The sequence below is a fragment of the Sander vitreus genome, chromosome 12 (assembly GCF_031162955.1).
Source record: "Sander vitreus isolate 19-12246 chromosome 12, sanVit1, whole genome shotgun sequence".
In the NCBI taxonomy this organism is placed as follows: domain Eukaryota; kingdom Metazoa; phylum Chordata; class Actinopteri; order Perciformes; family Percidae; genus Sander; species Sander vitreus.
The window spans coordinates 21,606,263-21,625,057 of NC_135866.1; the positions used below are offsets into that span (position 1 = coordinate 21,606,263).

Here is an 18,795-nt window from a genome sequence, read left to right on the forward strand (position 1 = left end):
AACATAGCCTAGTCATTAGGAACAAATCCTTATTTTTTCCGAATTGGTTCCAAAGAGCTTTAAATCACATTCTTAATCTTTTCGATGAATCTGGTGATATACTATCCTGTGAACAGTTTATGAATGTACACAGTTTTCCAATTCCTTTCAGAGAATTTAATTCTTTAACTCGTGCAATCCCAAATGGTTTAATTCTACTTATAAAAAATTGCTGAACCTATGATGCACACGTTATATCACTGCCTTTACTATCATTGGATGGAATTGAAGTAACGCACACAAAGTGTAATAATAAGCATATTCGCCAAATGTTTCAGAGAAAGAATGCAGTTGTGCCAAGGGGCAAGTTTGTGTGGCGATCCAAAATTGAGAAGATAAATTGGAGAAAGGCTTGGCTTCTACCGTATAAGTACTGTGTTTCTAACAAAGCTAAGGAAGTACACCTCAACATTTTACATAACATATACCCTACTAATCACCTTGTTGCTAGATTTACCGTCATTTACTCTTCCTGTATATTTTGTAAACAGAATATTGAAACAATATCTCACCTTTTTTTTGATTGTGAAATTTCCAAAAGATTTTGCACAGATTTGGAGTCTTACTTCTTTGATCCCACCAACTTTATCTAGTCCTTTAATCTTAAAGATATCATCTGTTTCTACGATAATTCAGGTAATGGCGCTCTTGAATATCTAATTCATTTTGTTATTCTGTATGCAAAATTCTATATTCACAAGCAGAAATTTTCTAACTCATCTCCTAATTTTGTACCTTTTCTCATAGAATTTAAATCTCTACTGAAGTCACTTAGATCGTTGGATAACAAAAGAAAGTATCAAAATTGTGGAAACTGTAGAGCTTTTTTTCCCTCAAACCTCTGACTGACTGTAAATGTATGTCTTCTTGTACTTGTTTGTAATGTCTGTTATTTCTTTTATATATATATATATTTTATGTTATTTCTCGTTTGTATTGCCTCGTATGTTTCTATTTATTTATTTACTTTTTTATTTTCATATGTTTGTGCACTTGTTGACGTGCTATCATTGCTTACCTGATTTTTTTTTTGTTAACTGCATTTTGTCAATAAAGAAAAACGATATCCGATAGGTATAATTGGAAGCAGCATGGTCAAGGGCACCGGCTGAACGAGACAGATAGCAAGGAAGTAGCAAGGAGAGGAACCTCGTGTCAAAGCCAAAGGCTTATTAAAGAAGAAGTGTTTCGTTTTGAGCTGTGTTGAAGAGAAGGTGAGGAGTTTTATCTTGTCAAACAGCTAGCTGCAACATTTCAAACTGCGCCGGAGAGGGATTGAAGCTTATTGTACTGATATAACGTTAACGCTACGAGACTCAGAGGTGCGTACAGACATAACGTTAAGCCTTCGTTTTTCTATGGAGAGTGTGTAAAAAATGCCACATACATCGCATGTTTAGTTTACTCCATTTAAGTAACTTGAAGTAATGTTGAATGAAATAATAATGATAATAATAATGAATGAAATTCTAACATTGTCGTGCCCGAGCATGTTAACCAAAGCACACAGCAGCGTAGTCAGTTACGCCACCTGTCTGCTTTAAGACATGTTTCCTCTATACTTCATTATAGTGTAGAGAGAAATCGGTAGCGTGGGTTGTCACGTTGCCAGTGCAACAAGGGCGCCATAACGAGGGAAGCCAGTGGTCACGTTCAGCTGAGTGGTCTGCTCTGTGCTGGTGTTAAATGCAGCTTGCTTCTCTGAATGACCCTTTCTGCTTAGAGGTAACCGTGTCAGTAGGTATACATTATACTGACCTTGACAGGCAATGATAGATTGTTGCATAGATAAGCTAGCTTTACTACAATATTCATAGCTGTTAAACTATGTAAGTAATCCTAAATGTTTGTCCATATTTAGGTGAAGCTATAGAGCGATTTGATGCTCAGATGCCTTTCAGAGACGTTGTGTTAACATTTGGTAGGACTGGAGCTATATTTGGTTATGGAGAAGTTGTCCCTAAGGAAGTATAGTGTGGTATTAATAATTACTGGAACGTTCAACACACTGTTCAGACTAGCAGCAGGTGAACTTGACAAGCTTGTCCTGAAAGGAGCAATTCATTGTCTCTTTTGCATTTAAGGTCACGCACACATAGAACAGTTATACAATTATTTAGTTCATGAAAATACCTGTCTGCAGTTTTTAAAGTATCTGTAGTATTTAGTAATTTGAATGTATTTTTTTACTGCCTCAAATTTTGATAAACATCTGCCAAGGTTTAGTGTGTACCCAGCAATGCAAGATGGGAAATGTTAAACTATCATACCAGAGGTGTGTGTGTGTGTGTGTGTGTGTGTAATTTTACAAGTTGCAGATTGAAACAACTTTTTTGACATCCCTACAAATCTCCCAACATTAGGGTGACATGTTACATGGAAGGGGGTATGCATAAGTCCATCAGTCTGGCAATGTTTGTAAAAACCTACTATTACTAAAATCAATTTCAAGACAGCCCGATTTGAAGCCTGTTTATATTCTGCATGAACTGTTAAGGCCATAAGATAAGTTAATTCAGTAAATAACTGGGCCTACTGGTGCATTAAAAACAACTTGACTTGAACACTGCACACCTTAGTGAGAAAGTTCAAGTTCCACTTTCAAATCACTCTGTGGCTTCGGCAGGAGAGGGACACAGCTGTGCTCCGAGCGCAGACTAAAACCAACTACTAATTGTATATTGGTCAAATTATCGTACATAATGGCACTTTTGGCATTGATTGTATTTGCACAGAGGCCAAAGTTATCCTACAGATACGATAATTATCGTACATCTGGCAACGCTGTGTGTACCTGATGGATAGACACTGTGGTGCCACCTAGTGGGGCCCCTGTGTATATAGTGAGGACCCACTATTGTGAAAGTGACCAAGACCCTACGTTTAGTTTTTTCTAAACTGCTTAAATCTGACACGACATTGTCTCCCCTGCATGGAATAAAACCACAGCCTGTGTTGCTCTTATAATTCAGAATGTGCTGCTGTTTTTAATATTTGTGTAGACTTACACATGGGATTTGCCTGCCTCACTGTTCTACTTCTGGCTCTTTTTCCCATGAGCTATTTGGAGCTTTTCCCCAGTGTGACTCTCACATGATTTGGCTTGATGGTGTTTTAAGCCCCCTACGTCTCCTTCCAGGCAGCGCTGCGACTGTTGACTTCAAGGCACCTAACCTTAACCCTAACCATAACCATTGCCTAATCCTAGTGCCTTCCAGGCAGCACTGCCTGGAAGGAGAGGTTGAGGGCTTAAAACACCAATAAACCATGATTTGCCACTGCACAATGACTCCAACGCACCCCTGACCCTTCTCCTCTCCTGCTGCCCCATCGTTCTTTTTTTTTTTCTCACCATTTCTTTTTGTCTCCCACACCTCCACTTTTTTTTCTCCCTCGACAATGTTTCCTACCCCTGTCTCTCTGTGCCTTGTTCCTCGACTTGTTCACTCTCTAAAGTTGGGTGGAAACGGTTATTTAGCAAGAAGCCTACAGGATTAGACCAATTTGTGATTTTTAAAGTGTTTTAATAAAAAGTGTTTGCCACCACCAAGGGGCTTTTTAAAAATTGTAATGTCCATGACTATTTTATTTTTCAAACCATTTAATCTAATCTCGTCCAAGACAAACCCTTGCTGTGCATGTTTCCAGTTAAGGCTCAACCACTAGTTAGACAGGGTTTCTCTTTTAATTGTATGGCATTTGGCTCCAGGAATGCCTCAAAGCTCTTACCGTAACAGGAAGAAGGAAATTCATTTTCTCAGTATGATGGGAATGATTTTATTTTTTTTACCAAGGGTACAAATCACTTCACACTGTTTTTATGAAATGTAATAACATTTTGTTCCTGCATTAGTTGAAGTGCTGCCAAAATGCCAGATAAGACCGGTTGTCTTTTGCAAGCTGACTATACACTTAAGAGCCTGACCATTTGCTGATGGCAAAGCCCTTTAGACAAGTAGGCTAGGTCTTTGACACTATAATAGTAATTATGTTTATCACTGTTATGGAAAATGTATTTATAGTTACACTGAATAGTAATAGTTATGGTATGACTAAATTTGTTTAACTGTAGTGATCATCTCAGCAGTTTAAAATACATGACTACCTTTATGATTGCATGTATGTTTTGAAGTTAATTTAGTGAATGAGTGTGATTGATTCAGTAATTATATGAAGGGTGTTTTTACCTCTGACTTGTGCGCCCCCTATCAACGACCCTCAGCGGAGTTCATAATAGTTCTATTGTAATGTTAGAACAAAAGTCTTCTTGCCACAGCTTTCATAACCCACTATTTATGAAGCAATGGCTAGGCTACTTTTTCTTCAAAGGGATTTGTTCAGTTACTAAAGAACACTATGACGAAGCCACTTTGCAACACATTTGACCCTGGAAACCAGAGAGGAATTCACCTTTCAAACACGACAGTGATATTTAATCTGTCTGCTGGACTATGCAGTCATTGAAGTTAAACATGCATGTTTAAGTTCAACTTCTAAATTAGAAACTATTTCCAATCTCTTTAAATGCTTTTTTATTTTTATTTAAGTTTTTAGGCTTTTCTTTTATTCGGTTTTAAGGAAGATTATTTCTGAACACAGGTGAGTTTTTGTTGTTGCCTTGACTACAAGTGCTCAGTGTGCACATGAACTCTATCCTATATCATCTCTTGTTAAAGCTGTCCTGCCCTCATTCAGCATGGCTGTCTAACAGGCTATGGCTTCAAGTGTCGCTCCCAGAAGGGCGTAACTTAAGTTGGCTCTTACTATCTCTTTTGCACACACTTGGCTAAAAATGATTCAATGGCGATACAGGCTGTGCCTCTTAGTTGTGATTCAGAGAGACCGCTACAAGAAAATGTACCCCTTCATGCACATAAAGCACATGCTATCACCTTTTAGACTTGTTAGTGTAAGAGTCTTGTTGTGCGTGTTCCTGTTCATTCTTGATTTGTGTTCTGTTTTATATTGCTAATATCCATAGGTCTCTCAACTGAAAGTGTTGCTAATCTGATTAAAGTATTGAGGCCCGGTATGTTTGGTATGTAAGATTATAGACATAGCTCTGCACACCTTGGAGAGCAATTAGCTTTACAGGGCAGCTAAGGCTGATCTGATGCCATTTTTAGTCTGTATTCGTCAAGTATCTTTAGGTTGTGTTGCAAAGCAGGCTATACGCAAGTATATGGTGCCATAGGTCTTATGTACTTGGTTGTATCACCCCTCAAATGGGGTGGGACAAAATATCGATACGGCGATATATCGTTGTCCTTTGTGCGATACGAGAATCAATACGCTGGTGCCAAATATCAATATTTTAATTAATAAAATGACTTTCTAAATGATTCCCCTGCTCTCAGCGTCGCTAATTCATGGCTCCTTGAGATGGTGCTCAGCACATTAATGAAGGAAATTTGAACATTTTTAATAAGGCCATTTTCATTTACAGACTGAAACTTGTGGTGCAGAGTTGTGGTGTTTTCTAACCGTTTTCTAAAAGAGAGAACCTGCACTTAACCTTTTCACAGGCTTTCTGTATTCATAGTTAGATTGATATTGTGATGTATCATTATAGGATTGTCCTGCAATATATTGATTATTGCAGATTTTCGTTAGCGTGGTTATCGGTATCGTGAACCGTGTATTGTATCTGGTGATGACCACCCCTCAAGGTTGAAGAAGTCAAGGGAGTTCTGAGGTTGTTTGGGGCCAAGCCATGTTTTAAAATTAGCTGTACTTCATAACGCCTAGCATAGCCAAATTGTTTTCCGAGCTAAGTTATTGTATGGCTGAGTTCCAACATGGCTGTGCCCTCATTTCCTTTATTGACAAACATTTAGGCTACATCCACACTACTACGTTTTAATTTTTAAACGGTAAACGCCAGAGTAGTCTGGACGCGAAATGTAAACGTAGCAAAAGATATCCCTTTTTTTTTAAACGAATGTATTAGTGTGGATGTAGCCTTAGAGAATATGGCTAGGCTTTTTATCTATGCTGTCTTGGAAGCATGCTGTTGGAGTTTAGCAAGGCCATGCTTTGGTGCTGCAAATTAGTGCAGGGCTGCCTGATTGTTTGTGTCCCCTTGGCATTTGCCCACACAAGCTCTCCTCACGCAATGTTCAGTTAGGGGTCTCCTTCCAGTGACGCTTGTAAATTTGTTTTGTTTGGCTGCACAGCACGTATCCTTATCAATCCAGGCAAGCTAGGTGTCTTTTTGTCCATTTTCAGTTTTAGCTTTACTTTTGTTTCATTATAGAATAAACTTAACATGTGGTTCACTAATAAAACTGTGAACCAAATTTAACCATGTTTGGAATATGTGGTTTGTCAAAGCAGTGTTTTATTCAGTCCAAAGTTCAGTAAGTGTGGTAATGGTTTAACCCATGAGGCTATATAATTCTCCACCACAAGGCTTGATAAGACCATGGTTGTTTGAGACATTTTGGTCTGTTTTGTTATTTGAAGGTCAGGGTAGGAGAGGTCATGAGCACTCTCTCAGTCAAATCATCCTGTATGCACACTATTATTGGGATTAAGGTTGGGTAAGAATTTCATTGCTTGTGGCTTAATACATTAGTTGGTTGGTTTAAGGTGGAACTGTATAACATACTGCTAACTCTTAATGGAGGGTTTTACTGTCATGTCACCGAAGAAAGTATTTTGCAAATCCTTTGAATAGCTAGATCTCATTTAGTTTGCACTCATTTTTGGTAAAGGATGGCTGCAGGCTGGAGTTTGAAAATAGATTAAAGGTTGTTTACCCCCTCTCCAATGCATATTTAAGAATACATTGCAAAACAGTTTTTTGAACAGAGCCTCCTGTAGCCAGGAGATGGAAACAATGCAAAAAGGCACAATTACCTAACCGGGTTATATGACCTTTTGTTGTCAATGATGCACTGTTCACAATTGGACAGCCTTTCTCCATTGTGTTTTCTACATTTTTTGCCCGGTGTGTATTGTTATAAAAACATGGTTTGACTTTGTACGGCTTCTATTGTTAACGTCCCTTTTGTACGAGCCGTATTTGAACAAAAAAATGTGTCCCTTTTTTTTTTTTAAATGCATCTCTAATATTTACGTGTTTTACCACGTCTCTGGTCATACAACTGTTTAGAAAGATGCCAAAGGTTTTTTTAGGTTGGGTAGAATCTATCTCAGTTAATCCAGTTCGTTTTGTTGCTGAGGGAGAAAACACTGGCTTTAGCATTGTTGTCAGGGAAAATAGTATTTTAACTTGGCATGTTTCCTTTAATATCTGGTGACTATTGTGGTCTTTTTTTATTTTATACAGTTAAAGGAGCAATATGTAATATATTTAAGTTTAAAGAGCCCCTATTATACTACTTTTCAGTGTCATATTTGTACTCTTGGGGTCTACTAGAATAGGTTTACATGCTTTGTTTTTCAAAAAACATTTGTTTGTTTCAATTACTGCCCATTGCTGCAGTGCCTCCACCTGAAACATTCTGTTTGAGCTGTTGGCCTGCCTTCCTGAAAAGCCCAGTCTGCTCTGATTGGTCAGCTGGCCCACTCTGTTATGATTGGGTCAACCAAATTCAAACAAGCCACTGGGTGGCCGTGCTTGCTCAGGCAGCACCTATTGGCAGCACACTTTATACAGCTATTGCATACACAAAAAAAACTAACGCAGTAAAAGATGGGGGGGGGGGGAATTCAAAAAAAGCATAATAAGGGCTCTTTAAATAATAATTACATTGTATTTGGTTTTAGTTATTGGCTAATATCGTGAATCGGGCTATGTAGTCAGTTGGATTCACAAAATTGTCTGTTACTCAAAAGTAATCTTTAGCCGGAAGGCCATGAAGTGACTATACAGTGTCAAATATCAGTGAATCAATAAAAATCTTTACTGAGTGGGCAGAATTCTATACTGTAATATTGTTTCTCTTGCACCTTAATGTGCATTTATAATAGACGTGGGGATTCTTCTGATATGATGATGATGATGATGATGATGATATATGTATGTAAAAACTTTCAGGAAAGTGTGAGCTATGAAACCAAAGTGGTTCTAATTAGTAGGGTTGTGAATCTTGACTGGTCTCACGATTTCAATTACGATTATCCTGTCAACGATTCGATACGATTCAATATCACGATGTGCCACCTCCTCAAATTTATTATATATTGCTACACATGGTTTTCCTCAACAAATTCAAGTGGTCAGATACAGTATGGCCATCCATTTGTATTTTTTAAGAGTCTGAACACCGCAGACAACAGACAAAAACAACAAAAAAAAGCAGCGACCGAAAAATCAACAAACATCTGTAGGCAATAATCGATTGTCTGTCACTGCATCGATGCAGAATCATCCATGTCCGCATCACAATGCATCGATGCAATGATTAATTACAACACCCCTACTAATTAGTAATTTGAATCCTAAAAGACTTTTTCACCCATCGGACCCTCCGTAGATGAAGCGCCTTATGTAAGTCTCTCTCCTGAGGGCCATCACATGCATAGCTCTTATTGCAATATTTAAGAAAATATACAGAAGACTTGCATTTCAGGTTTTGTTCCTCTGTTAAATTGAAACCTTGTTTTGTTTGGCACCTTTTTTCGAATCGAAACTAGTTATTCTGTTGTATTCTGGCAATGGAGTTGGAGGCATGCAATCTGTGTTGACCTGTGCTGGACACTGGTCTTTTGTGCCTAGGAACAGTGCTGCCTTTCAAGTTAGCAGCAAAGGAAACCCCGTGGATATTTGGATAAGAGGTGGGACGTGTTCTTTGGACACCCCATTATTCCAAGAACTGAAACCCAAACACACTGTACACACAGTAAAGAAATAAAATCTTATAGTACAAAATATTCTACCTAAAATCTATCATTTGAGTATAACATCCTTTGTAGTCTTGAAAAGTATTGTTTATTTATAGCTATCAAATATATATATATATATATATATATATATATATATATATATATATATATATATATATATATATATATATATATATATAAACGGTGAGAGACGACAATCCTCCTTTTGGCCTGATGCTTCACGAATACTTTTTATTTCCCATTTTTAGGTTGAAGCCGCAATGGACCAGGCAAGGTCAACGATATCCAAAATTGTGAGTATTATAACTAGTCTTACAACCTAAATCCTAAAATAAGAAGCTTTGCTCTAAGGAATTATCCTGCCCATTATTACCATTTGAAATGAGTGTTATCATAAATGTCCATGTTGCATAATTGAATGCATTTTCATCTTGGAACAAATAATTTATTACTTGACATTTTATCAACCGCATGCTGAATGATTATTGGGCAGAGTGGCTTGAGACTATTTTCAGTGCAGATAATGTTATATTATTTACGGTTAAGTGCTGTAAATTTATCTTGGCTAAGATGAGTGATGGGATTGTTTTCTATTCATTGCTAGGACCAAAAACTGTACCAGGGTTCATAAGTTATAACTTGTTGTTGTTAAATCAGTTATTGCTTTTTCTAGCTCTCGAGAAACGGCACAAACTCAGTCAAAAATATCCCTGCAATAAGTGAAGTAACATGCATCAATAAAGAATGTGAATGAAGTGGACAACAAAATGAACTTGCAGCCATTGCTTACTGACAGCAATTGCAGAAAGTTTAAGGAGCTTGAAAATGAACACCATGCTGCCAGACTTTAACAGCAAACTCAACATTACTTAACACTTTAAAGTTTTTATATTTTAACCAGCACAACTCCCCTTTTTTCCCCTCCTCTCCAGTTAGTAAGTTGTCGAATGTGCCATTGGAGGGTCCTCCTGATTAATTTAAAGTGCTAGCGGAAAGAACAGAGCAACTCTTGCTGGAGTAGGAAATGGGGTTATTACTGACTGAAGCATTTATAAAGGATTTTACTAGCATTAATAAAGTCATTAGCTACAACCTGAAACAAACTCATTGCTCATTAGAAAGTGGTACCAAAAACTGTATTGTGGCTGTTGGAACATTTAACGATGAATCTTTATACACTCCCATCTATTATATACATCATCAGGTCATAATTGTACAAACCCCTGTTGGTCAAAGATTCCAGCTAATTTCCTGTAATCATAGGTTACTATAAATCTACAAAAAAAAAGGTGTTCTCAGCTAAATAATAAACCATGTTTTCTTCTCATACCTGCATCATTCTTTCATTACAGTTTAATGGAGAGCCACACTCCTACACGCGTTTCAACCTGACCCAGAACATGGAAGGCGATAACAGCCAGGTGGAGATGAAGCTGTCGTCCGACATGGATGAGGAGGTCGGGGAAAACGGTGTGGGAGACAACCACAATCACAACTCCAACCGTAAGCCCTACGTGGCTCAAAAGCTTGGACGCACACCGAAGAACCTCTGCTTCATGGCCGCCGCTACCCTCCTCATCTTTATTATCGGTAAGAGTGGGGCAAGACACTGAACCCCGAATTGCTCCCTCTCTGAGCAACACAGACTAAGGCAACCTTTTATATCTAGAAGTCAGGCTTTGGCATGTAGTAGTTGATACAATGAAATATAATTTACTGGATGTGTCGAAGTTTCTCGGGCAGTGAAAGGTATACGTAATGTACAGTACTGTCATAGTCACTTAGTGGTATAGCATTTCAAAATGCTGACTGTGTGGTTTAGGCTGTAACTTGATGCCTTTAGTTTGTCCTTGGATGTGTACTGCACTTTCCTCTGTCAGTACAGTTGTTTCTCTCTATCCCTTGTTCCTCATTTGAAGCCACTGCTACTTTCAGGGTACTTGATTGGCTACCTGGTTCATCGGAAGAAGGACTTGGCTCCCACCTGTGCAGCCTCCGTGGTTCGTTTTGATGAAGCTGTTGCCCATGAGACGGGTGCTGCATCCCTCATGGACTGGGACGATGTCAAAAAGCTCCTCGCTCAAAAAGTCACTGCTGCAAATTTTGAACCCGTCTTTCGGTAAATATAAAACCCACATTGTAGTGAGGCAAAATTTCTTTTTCTATTACAATTTTAAAAGCGAGTCATTGTTTCCTCCTATCCTAGTGAGTTTTCCAGTGCCAACCACCGGGCTGGTTCTCCAGATGATGATGCTCTGGCGAACAAGGTGATCAATAAGTTTAAAGAGTATGGCATGAAAAGCTGGACCGATGAGCACTTTGTTAAGGTTCAGGACCCCCCAGCTTCTGGCTCCAACAGAGTTGTTTTCAAGAACGGGAGTGCTATGCATCCAGAGGGATTCCTGTCCTACAGTGCCACTGGAGAAGTAACGGTAATCTGAGTTTAATTAAGTAAATCAATTTTTGTTGTTGAATTAAGTAGAAACAAAATGCTGTAAATGTATGTATTTTTTTGTTCCAGGGTGCTGCCTTGTATGCATATTACGGGCAGGAAAGCGACTTGAAGTTGCTGCGGGACAAGAGCATCAACCTGACTGGCAGGGTCTTGCTGGTCAAAGCTGGTAGGATCAGCTTAGCTGAGAAGGTGGGTGGCTTTTAGAAAGAAATTCAATAGGACTAATATTACTGTAAATGTTCTCTTTTTTTTCTTCACACCAAGGAATTTTGCATTTAGGGATTTCCATGACCTTGTTTCCTTTTTGCTTACAGGTAGCAAATGCTGCCAACATGGGGGCCGCTGCTGTGTTGATCTACCCAGAAACTGATTACTTGATTTTAGACACAACTCAGCTCTTTGGACATGTAAGTGTGGACAGTTTTTAGAAGCAGAATATTGGAAGATGAAACCCACTGGATAGACATATGGTACATATTTTGTTTAGTGTATTGATGCTATTAAATGCATCAAGCAACTTGTAAGACACCTATTGGTTCCCTGCTTAGTTTGTATTTTGTGCTCCAAGCCTTTTTATAAGAGCATGTAGGGTGATTCCCCCCTTGATAATCTTGGTTGTTAGAGTTTAGAAATCAATAAGTTTTTTTTTCATATTTTTTTTTTAATTTAGAAGCTGGAGGGTAAGGCTCCAGGCTGCTGAAAAGACTACTCGGGAACACAAAAGCATTCAAAATGTCACTATCAACTCTGTAAAACATCTCTTTCCATCTAACCATCTCCTGGCCGCTTCCCACAGGTCCACATGGGTTCAGGGGATCCCTACACCCCAGGCTTCCCCTCCTTCAACCACACCCAGTTTCCACCTGTCCAGTCTTCAGGCCTCCCAAAAATCTTGGCTCAGACCATCACAGCAAGCATGGCTAACGGCATTCTGAGGTAAGGCTCCCACATGCTGTAAACCACCTGAAACAATGCACTTGTATATTAAATATTTCTCTTGCACAGTGATTGTCTACTACAGTTGACTCAGTGGTAGCTTGCATAGCGTTAATATTTATTGTCTGCATCCGACAGGCAGCTCGGAGGTCAGGATGTGCCGGCAGGGTGGGGAGGCCTCCTCAAACTGGGAGAAGAGAGCGATTTTATTACTGTGGAGGTCAACAACATTCTTACTGAGAAAAAGATAAATAATGTCTTTGGGGTGATCAAAGGCTTTGTGGATGCAGGTACAATGAGACGTTTCTTTAACATCAGAAATGGACTGTGATCTGTGTTCTGAAAAAAGATAATGAGGGATGTCCTTTTTTTTTTTTTAAACTGTAGATCGATATGTGGTTATCGGCGCCCAGAGGGATGCATGGGGTCCAGGTTTTGCTGCGTCTACCGTCGGCACCAGCGTCCTTGTTGAGCTTGCACGTTCCATTTCAGACATGGTGAAGAATGGTAAGTCTCAGTGGCAGCTGATGTTTAGTTTTTAATGTAAAATTGTGACTTAAATAACATTGATGGAATGGATATCAGAATGGACTTAATATTAGATCCTACCTGATGATAGTCATGGAGCAGCTGAAGAAAGTGGTCAAAGGATATGCAAAGTCAAAATCTGAGAATTATCAATTAAGCGAGGGCACTGCTCTTTTTGTAAATGTGCATTTGTTATCTGCTTGACAGATGGATTCAAACCAAGGAGAAGCATTGTGTTTGCTAGCTGGAGTGCCGGAGAATATGGGAGTGTTGGCGCCACCGAGTGGTTGGAGGTGAGAATTGCACAATGAATTTTGTACTAATGGGTTTTCCCTACTGCATTTTTCTTGATCAGCTTTTATGCTGTAACAATACGGATTGGTGTTAGTACTCTTCCTTCATTTTGTTGTATTTTTTATTTTTCTATATCCAGGGTTATGTTTCCTCTCTGAGCATGAAAGCATTCTCCTACATCAACCTGGATGGAGTTGTAACAGGTATTTACTTGGGTGTCTAGGCTATTAAATATTTAACAGCTTCCCATACCTACAATCGCGCATGTGAATGACTATAATTCTTCTTTTCCAGGTCAGAAAGGATTTAAAGTGGCAGCCAGTCCCTTGATGCACAGCCTGATTGCGAGCACTCTGAACGAGGTAAAATCCACAGCTGTAGGGCTTCTCATAGACTCAGAATCAGACTTTTAATACAAGCCTGCAGTGTTGTCATTAGTTAAGTACTTTTTATCAATTTTTTTGTGAATGTTAAGATGTACTGTAACGTACGTATGCAATTGTCCTCTCCTCAGGTGAACTTCCCAAACAATGCTGGGACTCTCTCTTCTCGATTTGTGAAGGGCAACTTTGAATCAAATGTGTAAGTGTGACCAGGCTGTTGGTCCAGTCACATCCAGTGTCTAGTCAGTGTTTATACATCACCATGGCATCCAAGCTGTTCTCGCTAGTATCACATCCGCAGCTGGAATGTATAGGATAGCTGTCATTCTCATGTTTACTACTATTCTTTTTCCAAATATTCACCTACATCAGGATAAAGCACAGCTAAAGCTCCATTTTACATGTGTTTATTATCCAGGTTGGTGCCTATGAAGTTGGATAATGCTGCATATCCTTTCCTTGCCTTTTCTGGCATTCCCTCAGTCTCATTTGGATTCACCTCTGATAACCAAGTAAGTCATCCTGTCGTACTACATTAATCTTTTGGAGCCAGTGGCCATAGCCCAGGGGAACCTTGTACATTGAGCCATTACGTTAAAGTTTGGTTCATCCTGGGATGCATCTTTCCTAACTGTAATTCTCAAAAGATCTTGCTTTTCTCTCTCAGTACTACAAGTTATTTGGCACAAAGCTGGACACCCAGGAGAAACTGAACTTGGCCACAGACAACCAGGTGTCTCAGCTGGCTGAAATGGCGACCCGGTTCGCTGGTCATATGGCGCTGAGGCTGGTGCATGACCATCTGCTGCGGATGGACGTGATGAAGTACGACAAGATTATACGTCTTCGCGTGGCTCAGATCAACATGAAAGTCAATGCTGTTCAGAGAGTGAGTGTCCCGTTGTTTTTTTGCTGACTTGGATTGAACTTTCCAAACCGTTACCTTTTTAAAGAGTCTGCATTTCCATGCCATGTCTGTCTGCATAGTGAAAAATAATCAACCATTGAAATTCAAGCTTTAAGTAGCCAATGTACCTGTTTTCAATGCCTTTTAATCGACTTTTGTTGCTGTTTTTGTCCAATTGCTGCTTTGATTATGTAGCCTAACCCATATGTGCCTAGAAGAAGCACACCCCTTTTTTAGTTTTGTTTATTCAGAACACCAGATTATCCCTGTGGATGCTATGTGTGATTCCAGATGCAGCCCAAGCTGTTGCCCAAGGACCTGACCATGCAGTGGTTGTTTTCGGCCTCTGGCTCCTACAGTCGCGCCTCTCGCAACCTGGTGGCAGACATCCAGAACAGTGACCTGGAGGACATCGAGATGTGCCGTATCATTAATGACCGCATAATGGCGGTAAGACCTAGACTAAAGAAGTGCCCAAAAAAACGATATTATTGCTGCATGTTTGTGGGTATGCACTTCTGTTCAAATCTTAACATGCCTTAACTGTGGGGTGTCTTGAGAAAGGAATAATTAGTTTTATGTGCTTTACTGTTTTAGGCACTGAAACCCTGTTTTCTTAATCAGTGGCAGATGATTTGTTTATGTAGGACGCCCATTGCTAATAGTAAGAAAAGTTGGAACAGTTTTGGGTAATTCACATGATAATGTATTTTTGTCCTCTTTTCTCACTGATTTGAAATGGGCGGGGGAGGTGATGTCACGTACTTTGCACCAATCAGTATTTGGGAACATTTGAATCAAAATGGAATAACATTTGAGGTTGGTTGCTTATTTTGCCATGTCACTGTCAATCAAATCTGCATAAACCAAACCTACACAGTCCTGATGAAGCAGATGAGCAGAGTTTGAGTGTTTAACTGAAACTAAGCTGTTTTTTTTATAAAACTAACTTCTTTTAGTGTTGCATATTTAATGGTACAGAGAAATACTTAATTCTTAATCCTTGAGAGTTTTCAGGGGTATAAAAAACTAAATTCTTTAAAGAAAGCTTAGCAAATTTCCTTCTTTCCATCATCTCATTTTTTCCTTCTTGTTTCTGTACTGTAGGTGGAAAGGAACCTCCTGTCGCCCTTTGTGTCTCCCAGAGAGAATCCTTTCCGCCACATCCTGGTGGGCTCCGGATCTCACTCTCTCAAGGCTCTGTCCGACCACCTGGAAGCCCTCAGGATCGACAACCCCGAGGCAGACACCGACCTGTTCCGCAACCAGTTTGCCCTGGCAACCTGGACCATTCAGGGCTGTGCCAACTCACTAGCAGGGGACGTCTGGTCTTTGGATAATGAAATCTAAAAAGTAATTTCCCCCTCCTCCCTTGTTCATAATTTCGCCCTCTTATCACAACTGGCAGTGTGAAAACCAGTAGGCAGTGATCATTATCAAACGGTCACAGAGGCACAGCTTTTTAAGTTAATTTAAGCGGATTGAAGAAATGGCACTGAAGCTAATATCGCAGTCAATCACATCGCTTCCATAATTTTCAACATTTGAGTGATGAGCTCATCTTCCTTCTTTCTGCAATTCTCCATAAAGCAAAACATTAATGATAAAAATGTACTAAAGCAAAGGGTTGACAAAAAGTTTAGAGGGTCATCTTTTCTTTTCTTTTTGTCCACTTTGGAAAGACAAAACTTCAATAATTTTAACATGTGGTATTTACATACTGCTTTCTGATTACTTTGGTGCTAGTAACAACTACCTTGAAATTGCCATGTTATGTGGCAGTACTACTTAAATTAGTGTTACCCTAGTTGAATGCAGTGAAATTGAGGCCTTTTCAGCACAGTATCAGGTCATAATCGCAGGAAAGGCTGTGTTTGCAACCTCAGAGATGAATAAAATATGAAAGGCCGATAATGTACGATATTATAAGCTGATGACTTTCCATCTGTTTACCATAATTATTACAAATCAAAACTGCTGGTATTTCCACTGCTGCTCTAGCCTCGTGTTCAAACCTGAGCCGGTTTGTACTGGTAGCTATAATTCAAACCGTGCTGAAATCTGCTACTCAATTCATTGTCAGAGATCCAGACGTTGCAAAAAAAAGGACCGAAGATTAACAAAAAACATAGTTGTGTTGCACAGAACGCACCTAGAAATAGATTTTGGACAATCAGCGGTTACCTGGCATCGTTTAACACTTTTGCTGCATTAATCCTTTAAGAATGGTCCTGATTAAATACAACAATAAAATTAAAAAAATAAATTAAAAAAAAAAAAAGAAATCAGAATTTGAATCATCTGCCTCCTGACATGAGGGCGAATCTCTGTAGGCCTTTTCAAAAACCAAGGGAGGTCTCCAACCATGTCGCACTGAAACAGAAACCGTATGTCTATTTATTGTGTTATTTATTTATCAGTGGCAGGGTTCACTATAAATAGTTTTTTTTTTTTTTTTATTGCCTTTTTATAAAAATATTGTATAATTATCGGGAGCAGTGTCTTCCATAATTATGACAGTTATACTGTCTAAATGACAAAAGCAGTATCTGCTAAACAGAAGTGTACATGTTGACCGACGGCCAGTACTGAACAATCACAGAACCCTGCACAACTCAGAGGTTTTTTTTTTTTTTTTAACTGACTGGATTGGTTTTTTCAGGAAAGGCTATCTCACATATCACACCTTGGGAAATATTTACACCTCTGGCTGTCAGTACTGGTCCCTTGGTACATGTGCACCTCTTGTCCTGACAACATTATCGGGAGCAGTGTCTTCCATAATGTGGAAAAAAGAAGGTAGTTTTTGCCTACCACTGTGTGTCCGTATCGGAGGCAGTGCCCTCCATATTTCACTGTAGGAGTGGATGTTTTTATTATCGGGAACAGTGTTTCTCATAATGTGTGTGAATATATATACAGTGAATTGCTACACAGCGCACATGTTGTCTGCATCTTTAGATCCTTCTATGATGTTTCTGTGCTAATGTAATTTCCTCCTAAGGAAAAGTTTTAACATCAGCTCTTCTGAAAACCTTTCCCATCTGTCTCATTAGTAAGGTAAAGAAGCTGTCTTTAAATTGTTCTGGGTTTCTTTAGCAAGCTGTTTGTCTCGTTTTAATCAAACGCTGATAATGTGGTGTCTTTTCTTTGGGCTTCATGATCTGGAACTGATATGAAATGTTACAAACCTGTTTTGGGAGCACTGGTTGCAGTGGTGTGGACCATACTATTTCCAGAAAAGATCAGAACTCACATAATGGGTTTTGTTTTTGATGATTCAGTCAGTGTGAAAGTACATTCTACCTTCTATTTTGATGTGTTCATTCATTGTTGTTGAGAGATTTTCTTTGTGCCTTCTTGTTTCATGACTGCATTGTAGAGCTGAGTTTCTACATACAGTACTTTAGAGGTTTTGGAGGATGTGTATTTGGCTTGTTTAGTTTTGACATTTCTGGGTTTCATTTTTCCCCTGTTTGCTAGAATAAAACGTTACATCTTTTTAGTTGCATGTATGAAAGTCCAAAATCAATGTAAATGGGTCTTTAAGAGTTAAACACTGAATGTTACAGTAATTAATGGGTCCTTCTTTAGCTGATCTAAGTCTGGTCACTAAACATTTTTATTATTTTTTTTATTTTTTTTTATGAAAACCATCCTGCCTCAGCAGAATTTAAGATTTGTTTCAGATCAAAAGCCATTTTAAAATGATCTATTAACCATTCATAGTTTGAATGCTGAAAGTGATCTGCTGGGCTGTAATGAGGCATGGGTTGGAAGTTACATCGCTAATATTGGCATCTTGCTGAGATGCAAAAAATTTTCTTTGGCCTTTTTAAAGATTCTAACAATGTGGATAAATGTTTGGAAATTGTTAAAATAACTGCTTCTCCCCCCCCCTGAACTGTACACATTTGCCTTGCTTCACTTTTTTGTTGCCGCAATAAACAATCACATCACATCTGTTGTCGAGGTATTTTATTTTTGTTTAGTCCAAATCCTCTATCTGCCTAGTTCACTTTTAAACGTATTATAAAGCTATAATAACGTTTAAATGCATCCCTGTGAGGTCTTTGTTTTATATTAAACTATTTAAATTAAATGTTAACTTGGGAATTGATTTCAGAATTTAGTTGTGCATAGAGTCTCTTGGCATGAGCCACGTCCACAGTGAAATTAATGCAGTTCTACTTTTATTTGCATTGAATAGAGATTATCAATGCAAAAAACAATTCTGAACAGTACTTCCACAACATCCATTATTTTTAGGCAAACATCTGCATTACGTGGGAGCCTTACTGCTGCATAAGGTTTTAAATTTATATAAGCAGCTGGAAGTGTACATAATGTCAATTAAAACCCACCCCCATAGGTTTTGCTTACTATTAATACGTGGAGGTTTAAACTTCACTGTGCAGGATTTGACTCTAGAACAGAGG

The 18,795-nt window shown here is 38.8% G+C and overlaps 1 protein-coding gene across 3 annotated transcripts; it reads left to right on the plus strand.

The window, feature by feature from the left end:
- Nucleotides 1-1,125: 1,125 nt before the first annotated feature.
- On the plus strand, nt 1,126-18,317 carry LOC144526868 (transferrin receptor protein 1-like). Of its 3 annotated transcripts, XM_078264570.1 has the most exons (19): nt 1,126-1,253; nt 9,102-9,146; nt 10,206-10,443; nt 10,789-10,972; nt 11,060-11,285; nt 11,375-11,497; nt 11,623-11,715; nt 12,105-12,244; nt 12,383-12,534; nt 12,632-12,751; nt 12,980-13,065; nt 13,206-13,269; nt 13,361-13,428; nt 13,581-13,648; nt 13,868-13,961; nt 14,117-14,338; nt 14,648-14,806; nt 15,464-15,709; nt 17,019-18,317. In XM_078264570.1, exons 2-18 carry the CDS (start codon nt 9,114-9,116, stop codon nt 15,704-15,706), a joined length of 2,313 nt encoding a protein of 770 aa, XP_078120696.1. In that variant the 5' UTR covers nt 1,126-1,253; nt 9,102-9,113; the 3' UTR covers nt 15,707-15,709; nt 17,019-18,317. The 3 variants fall into 3 exon arrangements, with proteins under 3 accessions (XP_078120696.1, XP_078120695.1, XP_078120697.1); XM_078264569.1 differs by lacking the exon at nt 17,019-18,317 and having other exon boundaries at nt 15,464-16,609; XM_078264571.1 differs by lacking the exons at nt 1,126-1,253; nt 17,019-18,317 and adding an exon at nt 1,260-1,361 and having other exon boundaries at nt 15,464-16,609.
- Nucleotides 18,318-18,795: the final 478 nt, after the last annotated feature.

Coding starts and splice junctions, on each gene's coding strand:
- LOC144526868 (XM_078264570.1), top strand. CDS start 9,114: ATGGACCAGGCAAGGTCAACGATATCCAAAATT. Junction 10,973..11,059: donor AATTTTGAACCCGTCTTTCG/GTAAATATAAAA, acceptor CTCCTATCCTAG/TGAGTTTTCCAGTGCCAACC. Junction 13,429..13,580: donor TTGCGAGCACTCTGAACGAG/GTAAAATCCACA, acceptor TCCTCTCCTCAG/GTGAACTTCCCAAACAATGC.